At 39.4% G+C, this 9,417-nt stretch overlaps 1 protein-coding gene across 5 annotated transcripts in view; it reads left to right on the forward strand.

Annotated features, from left to right (window-relative positions):
* The window catches only part of ARHGAP29 (Rho GTPase activating protein 29), a 94,983-nt gene extending 86,559 nt beyond the window's left edge, over positions 1 to 8,424 (forward strand). For all 5 annotated transcript variants that reach the window (XM_049879738.1, XM_049879737.1, XM_049879740.1 and 2 more), the window contains 4 exons: positions 2,136 to 2,362; positions 3,719 to 4,049; positions 4,181 to 4,277; positions 6,670 to 8,424. In XM_049879738.1, the coding sequence (XP_049735695.1) occupies positions 2,136 to 2,362; positions 3,719 to 4,049; positions 4,181 to 4,277; positions 6,670 to 7,562 (1,548 nt within the window). In that variant the 3' untranslated portion in view covers positions 7,563 to 8,424. The remainder of the gene's footprint in view (positions 1 to 2,135; positions 2,363 to 3,718; positions 4,050 to 4,180; positions 4,278 to 6,669) is intronic.
* Positions 8,425 to 9,417: the final 993 nt, after the last annotated feature.

The raw sequence follows: 9,417 nt of genomic DNA on the forward strand, positions 1-9,417 counted from the left end.
TCAGAATGAAAGAGCTGGGAATTGAAATCTCTGTGGAAGCTCTTGAATGTGAGAAAGTCTTGGAGACTTGAGCTTTACTATGGGGTGGTCTCAGTGGGCTCTTTGGGAAACACCTGATGCCTGTATTTCTAGGTCTCTTCCCTCAGTCTGATCTGGTACACCACACAAGAGTCTTTCTCTGCCTATAGAAGCTAAGTCTGGTGCCAGTATTCTGGGAGCCAAGTAGGGTAAGAAGGCTGCAGGGGTCTCTTATCAAATCACCAGATCTCCTGTTTCAGTAGTTGCCCACCCTATTCTTGTGCTTGGCCTTGCCCATCCAGAGACTCTGTTTTACACTGACCAAAGAAGAAATCTCTAGACTTCTGGGGAAGAGGTTGCTCAGGAGCATGGAGTGGCAATAGGAAACAAGAGATGTGATGCTTTTCAGATAGCCAGATAGCCCACCCTCCCCTGTGATCAGAGGACCAGGTGCTGCCGGTCTTCCTAGAATTCTGTAATTCAAGTTGGTTCTCAGTTTGGGATTTCAGCTTTCCCAGGACTACTAAGTTAACATTTATTCATCTGCTCTTGGTCTTATAAAATTGCTTTTGTCTCTTCCCCTATTCTCCCAGTCCTTGTGGGCTTACTGTTTTTTGGTAGGATTGCGGGAGGGAGAGAAATTAGATACAAATGTTGGATCTTCAGGTCAACCCAGGAAACTACTGATATCTTTTTAATCACGTTTATAGGACTCTCAACTGCCTGAGAGATGGATGCAGAGTACCTTTGAATGTCTGTAAATCTCACAAGGAGTCATCCTTTATCTCTTCTTGCCAGTCACGGAGAGGGAGTTGATGGGGTTTGATACTATCAACTCTCGTTCTTTCTCAGGAACATTATGAGACCAAGACTTTAGACTTTCCCTCTCTAGGACTAGCAACGTACAACACTGGTAATGGGGGAAGATGGAGGAGGAGCCAACTCTCACCACTGATAATATAGGACAATATAGTTTTCATTGCCAGCGGCCAGTAGGCAGATCAAAATGGCATGACTTTAGCCATAAAGAGAAATGAAGTTCAGATACATGCTACAACACAGATGAACCTTGAAAACATTATGCTAAGTGAAATAGACACAAAATGACAACTATTGTGTGATCCTAAAAAAACCAAAAAACCAAACCCATTGACGTCGAGTCAGTCCAACTCATAGCGACCCTATTGGACAGAGTAGAACTGCCCCATAAAGTTTCTAAGGAGCACATGGTGGATTCTACTTATATGAAATATCTAGGATAGGCAAATGCATAGGGACAGAAGTTTATTAGTGCTTACCAGGGGGTTGGGGGAGTGGGAAATGGGAAGTTACTGCTTAACAGGTGCTGAATTTCTGTTTCGAGTGACGAAAACTTTCGGAAGTACATAGCGGTGATGGTCACTCAATGTGGTCGATGTAATTCATGTCACTGAATTGTAGACTTAAAAATGGTTAAAACAGCAAATTTTTTGTTATATATGTTTTATCACAATGAAATTTTTTTAACGGCATGTCCTTTAATATTTTCAGAGTGTAGGGTTTTTTTTTTCAACTAACGGCAGTTGACATTGTTTCTAAAAATTAGATAAATGACATGTTGATAGTTTCTTGCTTGTGGGCTATATTATCTGATGCTGATCTTCAGTCTGGCCTAAGTAAAGCCCAAGGATCCTGTAGCGTTTTGTTCTTTCTGTCCCACCCCCCCCATACCCGTAAAATTCAGAAGATTAAGCTTTTTCTAGTAATCTAATTTATTTTGTACATTATCTTGGTTTATCTCAATTAAACAGTTGAAGTTCATGCTAACTTTGGGGCAGCCATGATGTAATTGGTATAGGATACAGATCAGAGTTTTAAAATCCCATCGTGTAGCTTTAGGCTTGTTGATTATCAGTTAACTCATTTTTCATGTAAATATATTTTATGGTGGTGATTTCAGATTCACTTTATAGGTCTCAACTGTAGCAAAGATGTGTACATCCCTAAACATGGATTAGCATTAAATCTTGTTAATCTAAAGGGAGATGCTAACCATTCAGCAATTGCCATTAATGGTTGAATGTCGACAGAAAGAGAATATATAGAATGATGTTCCTGATGTCGTTTTATTTCTTCAGCTCCCAGAACCATTTATTTTATTTCGATTGTACAAGGAATGTATAGATCTTGGAAAAGAGCTCCAGCAGGTAAATGAAGAACAAGAGACAAAAAAGAATGGCCCTGAGGAGAAAAAATGGCCCAGTATAGAAATAAACCGAATTCTTCTAAAAAGCAAGGACCTTCTAAGACAATTGCCAGCATCAAATTTTAACAGTCTCCATCACCTCATAGTACATCTTAAACGGTAAGACCATTGTATAAGAAGAATATCCACTAATGGATGGATACTTGATTAGTTTGTTGGTGTTTTTTTTAAATGGACATTTCCTTTCTAATATGTGCTGGCACGAGAGAGAGAGTGAAACGTGTTCATGCACACACAGCTTTCCCTGAGATGCTGCTATGCACCAGCTGTGGCTGAGAAACAGGTGAAAACAAGGTTTCTGCCATCTGTTGTGCTCATCAGCTGGAGGGACAGATTTACACACAAATATCATTCTTATTCTAATGGGGGAGCCCTGGTGGCACAGTGGTTAAGAGCTTGGCCATTAACCAAAAGGTCGGCGGTTCACATCCACCAGGAGCTCCTTGAAAATTGTTTGTTTTTCCACATATGTAGGTCTCATTTGGTTTCTTGCAGTAGTTTCTTGTAGTTTTCTTTGTATAGGTCTTTTATATCTCTGGTAAGATTTATTCCTAGGTATTTTATCTCCCTGGGGGCTACTGTAAATGGTATTGATTTGGTGATTTCCTCTTTGATGTTCTTTTTGTTAGTGTAGAGGAATCCAACTGATTTTTGTATATTTATCTTGTATCCTGATTCTCTGCTGAACTCTTCTAGTAGTGTCAGTAGTTTTCTTGAGGATTCTAGGGTTTTCTGTGTATAAGATCATGTCATCTGCAAATAGAGATACTTTCACTTCTTTCTTACCAATCTGGATGCCCTTTATTTCCTTATCTAGCCTAATTGCTCTGGCTAGGACCTCCAGCACAATGTTCAATAAGAGTGGTGATAAAGGACATCTTTGCCTCGTTCCCGATCTCAAGGGGAATGCTTTCAGATTCTCTCCATTTAGGGTGATATTGGCTGTTGGCTTTGTGTAAATGCCTTTTGATATGCTGAGGAATTTTCCTTCCATTCCTATTTTGCTGAGAGTTTTTATCATGAATGGGTGTTGGACTTTGTCAGATGCCTTTTCTGCATCAATTGATAAGATCATGTGGTGTCTTTTGTTTTATTTATATGATCGATTACATTAATTGTTTTTCTAATGTTGAACCATACCTACATACCTGGTATGAATCCCACTTCGTCATGGTGAATTATTTTTTTGATAGATGGGAGCAATTTTTAGGAATACTTTTTTTTTTTTACTAGTAGAACTTCACTAGTTCCTTTCACCTACCTGAATTTTACCCTGATATAACAATTGTGAAACCTAGTTTTGTGTGTGGTCAATATTTTAATCAAATACATTTTTCCACCCATATTCTACAGCTCAGTTTTTCTCCACTCTTTCCAACCCATTTAGTGAACTACTACCATCAAGGAAGCCTGATAGGCATATCTCATGTTGCTTCATATGTGTTTATTTTGCAGAGTAGTAGATCATGCAGAAGAAAACAAGATGAACTCCAAAAACTTGGGGTTGATATTTGGGCCATGTCTCATTAGGCCAAGACCAACAGCTGCTCCTGTCACCATCTCCTCCCTTGCTGAATATTCACATCAAGCGCGATTGGTAGAATTCCTCATCACTTATTCACAGAAGATCTTTGATGGGTCCCTACAGCCACAGGATGTATGTGTGGGCAGTACAGGTGTGGTTGCACCTCAGGTTGATCAAGGCTGCCTTCCAAAGCCTGTGTTATCACCAGAAGAAAGAGACCCAGAGCATCTCCTGAAGTCACTGTTTTTTTCATCAAAGGAAGTAAGTTCTGACCTTGATGAATTGTGTTAGAGCTTTGTGATGTTTACATTAATAAGTTAAAAACCTTTAAACTATTTATCTTGAGGTATGTGTTTGCGTCATGAACTTTAAGTATTCTCTTTCATCAACAGGATATCCATACCTCAGATAGTGACGGCAAAGTTTTGGAACCAGCTACATCGTTTGAGGAATCAGAGCACAAGCAAAATGCATTAGAAAAATGCATTGGTGAGTGGCCATGTAAAAAAACGTGTTTGCTGACTTAAAACTGTGCCAGTAAAGCATAGTTAATAGCCAAGATCAGTGGAATTGAGTGAAGTCAGAGAAGGAAGCTTCATTAGTAAATGGATCTGTGGCAGCCATTATAAAAGTTGTCTTTGAGTGTACCTTGCATTTAAATGAGCGCCATTCTTCATTATGGTCTTTCTCATAAAAACATATCTTGGAATTCAAAGGTATTTTTTGTGCTTCTTCTGAAAAAGGTTTTTGTTTTCGCATTATGCCACCAATTAAAGTCAGGGCAGAGATGTGTTAAGCAGTGTGATAGTTAGCATCCTCTTTTCAGTATATTGATCTAATTGCTGCTTAAGAAATCAAACTAGCCTTCTAAAATTCCTGAGTGCTTTTATTCCACATGCTTTTTCCTGTGGCCTGCCTTAAACACATTAAGCACACATGTATGTATGTCTTCTGTTTTTTTTTTTGCTATAGCCAGTTTATTCGTTGTTTTTCTCTGTATGATTTGTTGCAGTAATTGGTAGCTGTGAAGCTGGTAGAAAAGATTCCCTTTGTTACTGTAATTCTATACATTAAAAAAAAAATAGGGCTAAATTCCAATTTTTCAAAATATAGCCATATTTGATGTGGAATTTATCGATGATCATAGCCTGACAGGGTCTAAAAGAGAAGGGGCTGATGCTCACTGAGTGGCTGTCTGCCCTGCGCCAAGCCCTGTGCTTATCATTTCATTCCATTGATCTGATTTGATCTTCATAACAGTTCTGTGCTATAGAGTAGGAAGTATTAACCCCACTCAACCCATAGCCTAGCAGTCTAAGAAAGGTTAAATAATTCCCAAGTTCATGCCCCTCATAGTCCTGTCAGGAGGCAAACCCAGTCCTGTGTGATTGGTAAACCTGTGTTTATTTCACTGTCCCAGGAAGTAGTGTTCCCAGTTAGGAATAGTAACAATAATAAATAATAAATAATAAAGTCATTTGTTGAGTGTTTGTTTAAGCTCTTTCCTTATTAGATCATTTAGGCCACATAACAACATAGCTACAATTACGAGGTTTTTGTTTTTTAAGACAGATGACAACACTTAGGGACAATAAAGTTGCTTCCCCGGTGCAAAAGTGGTAGAGCTGAGGTTGGAACCCAGGCAGCTGGGCTCCGAAGTCTGCACACTTACCCGTTACGCTGTAAGTTTTTCCATCAGAACATACTTTGGTGCTTCCAGCCCGAGGGCAATGGTCAGATCCCTTACAATGGCCTATAAATGTGGGAAAGGACCTGGGGAAGCACAGTGAGAAGGCACTGCCTTGGAAGCCCAGGGAGGAGGGGTCAGCAGTGTCAGGTAGTGAAGGGGGTCAAGTGAGTTGATGACTGAAATGTGACTCTGATGGGTGCCCTGTCTGCAAACTGGCCTACGAGATGTGGGAAAGGACCGGTGAAAAGGATTGCACAGCTGTGCACAGGGCAGCAGAAGTTTAAAGCAATAATGGTGCCAAGGCACAGAGTTATTTGCTGTTTTTGCAGCAGTAAAGGGGAGAGTGAGCAGAGGGTTGGAATTTTCCAGGAAGAGGAAATTTGGGGGTTGGGGAGAGATGCAGCAAAAAGGGCCAGGGTTTGAAGGAGCTGAGGATTCTAGTTTGAGAAAGCGTGGACCAGGAGTCCCGACTAGACAGGAATGTTGTTGTCAGTTGCCATCTAGCCAACTCCGACACATGGCAGTGAGAAGAAAGGAAATCTGGGAGCAAACAGCAAACGAGAAGAATGGCGCGTGTTTAAGGTTGGGAGTTTTTACTTAAAGTAAAACTTCAACCATCATTGGACAGACTGAGTGTGATACTCCATTTACTAGCTGATCAGCTATGAAGGGCATTTAAGGCATTTAGTATATTAGGCTGTCGCAGTGGGTTGAGGGTAAATGAAAGGCAGATTAAGTGAGCTGACAATCTCTTTAGAATTCAGGGTACAGCCACATTTGGTTGGTGTGTAAATTGTTATAACTTCTCTGAGGTTAGTTTGCTAATGTCTGCCTTTTGAAATCCTGACAGTCCTTTCACCCAGCAAATAACTTTTTCATGGATGACGCATTAAAAAAGTTACTTTAGTGATTTTTATTGTTTTTGTGTGTGTATTTTTACTAACCTATGGTGTATTTTTTACCTGTTTATTATATTTGCAATGAATATAAAATTCTAACATTTTTATTCAAAGTATACCTTTAAAATTGTTGAATATCTAATTCCTCTACTTAGTAACCAAGAATAACTTGCTGAAAGAAATTCATAAAACCGTTGTTGTTTTGAGAGGGTATCCATCTATAACTCATTCAGATCTCTTTTTAACTACATGCCACAAAGTTTGATTTTTAACTAGGTCTTTCCTTTTTCAGATGACAAAGTGCGTTTGCTACTAGACCAAGATCTTGAAACAGCTTCTCAGAAAATGGAAGATGTGTGTAAATCCCCTAAGCCACTGACTCTGAAATTTGATAGGGAAGCAAGCACTGTTGAGAGGCATACTCGAAGGACCAAGGTAATGGTTAGACCTGTAAGTTTGCCTGTAGACAGACTCCTCCTTGCAGGCCTTCCTAATGAGAGAAATGGCAGACTTATGGGAAATATAAATTCAGACCGGTTTTGCAAGAGTCCTGCTGTTGAAGGAGCTAATAGAAAAGACACCCCTGCTACTGTTTGTCCCAAACTTGATGGCGGTGACCTGCAAACTCTACCAAAAACTTGGGACAAACAGTATGAACAAAACGACCTGACCACAAAGACTGCAGGGGCTGTACCCAGTGCACTGCAGGATAAAGGAGTGACAACAAGCATGAGGACTAGTGGGGACCATTTGGTCAGTGCCTCGCAGCCCAATAAGCCATACACAGAGCCAGTCAGGTCAGCAAGAGAGGTGCTAGAAAGACGGTCCTCGGATTCAGCTCCTCTTGCTCCTGTCAGAGCACCCAGAACGCTGCAACCACAACACTGGACAACATTCTATAAACCACGGACTCCCGGAAGCAGTGTAAAGGGGAATGAGGAGAGCCCTGCCAAGCCCTCTGCAGCAGTGCCTCCTGCCGCAGCTCACACTTCCCAGGGTCATGTGGTGAAATCACGTGCAGACTCAGAAAGCCCAGCAGCTTGTCCTGAGGAGCCTGTTGGTAAGCCTAACAATAACTCTGAGGAACATGACCTGCCTGATGTGAACCCAACGTGTCAAAGACCAAGACTAAAACGAATGCAACAGTTTGAAGACCTTGAAGATGAAATCCCACAATTTGTGTAGGGTTGCCAAAATTTGGGTTTTCTTTTTGGGTTGTTTTGTGGTATTGTGTTTGTTTTTCGAAAGAGTGTTTGACGGGCCCACTTTTGTATAGGATTGCCAAACGTCGGATTTTGTTTTTTGTCATCGTATTGTTTTATCCTGTGTTGGTTATATTGAATGGTGGAATGTTTTGATAGGGCCACATTTGTGCCTCACTGGAATTGTCTTTAAATTCTGTATTTTTGAAGTTGTGAATAAAATAGGTGGACTCATGTTTTTAAAAGGTCAGTTGATTTTCCCCATAAAATAATCCATTTAAATGCATCCCTAATGCATAGTATGGTCCTCGACTAATAGGTGCAGTTGGGGAAAATCAGCTTCATTTTTTGAAGTGAAACTAAGTGCTTATTTATGAAAGGAATGTTTCTGAATGCAAGTGCGTAAAAGACCTTTGTTACCATTGTTCCTGCAAACACTGTTACTGTGCACGCATCTATTGCCATTTGCGCCTTGTTGTTTGTAAGCTTTTCTTTTTCAATTGGCAATTCACTTTTTAACTTCTTAACATTTAGGTAATGGCCAAAAGGCTTGCAAATCTGTATTTAATTGCATTTTAATTAATTGCCAATTTTTACATATGGTAGTCAATTGAATTGTACAAAGAAAATGCACTTAAACCTGTTTCCAAATTGTATAGTTCAGTTTTGTCTCATTTGGCTACAGATGGCTTTAAAACATTTGATAGATTATTTTTCACCCCCTTGGGTTTTGTTCTACTTAAGCTTTTGTTTTTCAACAGTTCTAAACTTTTTGGTATTTTGTATAATGGTCCAAAAATGCCTGTTTCAGAAGTTTTTAAATTCAGTACATTTCTTCGTAATATTGTATGGGTTTTATTTTAACCATTTCTTTTGTATTAAATGTTTTCACTTCTGAATCCTTTTCTGTGCTTTTTTCTACCTGGACTTTCAATCATTGACAATATTTATTCATCTGAATTGAGCAGAGATTTAAGTTGATTCTGTGGTAAGTTCAATAAGCCTCTTTGTTCAAAATTTGAGAAAAGGTTTAGAAGATTGAATTCTCAAATTTTAGAACTAGTACAGTCCTATTACTTTCTGGGGTTCATCATTTTGTCTGAATAGGATATAAAAGGGACCAAAAGAAATGGCTTCTTTGTGTGTGTGAGTTACATTTGTAATAAATACTTTTGTATGACTATGACATATATATATGACGTATATATATATGTGCTTTTTAAATTGTCTCCAGGTCTCGTGGCTTCTCTGAAATTGTAGCCCCTCAGGATGTGAGATTTTAAGGTTTATTAGCCATCTGCTTAGTGATCATACATGGACCTTACATTCCTTGACTAGGATATGAAATGCATTTTATGGGAAGTTGTTTGTACTTCTGTGTGACATTGAGGACTAGGGAGAAATGAATAGCCAGGCCTTTTTGTGGTGGATCCTTGCTTTCTGTCCTCATTGTACAAAATATAAAGGAATCATATTGCTTATGAAAACCTAAAAAGAAAACAAGAGCTCTCACTATGTGCCAGTAACATTGTTAAATTTCCTATATACATTATTTCATTTCACATTCACAGCAGCCTGTAATAGGTAGGTAAGTATTTTGCTGTTCCTCTGTTAGACATAAGGAAACTGAGGCTTAGTTAACAATTGGCCCAACTTTCCACTGGGGTGGCAGGCAGAGTGCAGTCTCAAACAGGCCTGTCGGATTCTGATGGTTAGTGCTCTTAATGACTATGTAATTATGTCAGATAGTGTTCAACAATAGAAAATGCACGTTTAAACTCCTTCAGTTTTCCTTTTATTTGTTGAGACAACCTGGGCAAAGAATATCATACATAAGC

The sequence above is a fragment of the Elephas maximus genome, chromosome 3 (assembly GCF_024166365.1).
Source record: "Elephas maximus indicus isolate mEleMax1 chromosome 3, mEleMax1 primary haplotype, whole genome shotgun sequence".
Lineage (NCBI taxonomy): Eukaryota > Metazoa > Chordata > Mammalia > Proboscidea > Elephantidae > Elephas > Elephas maximus.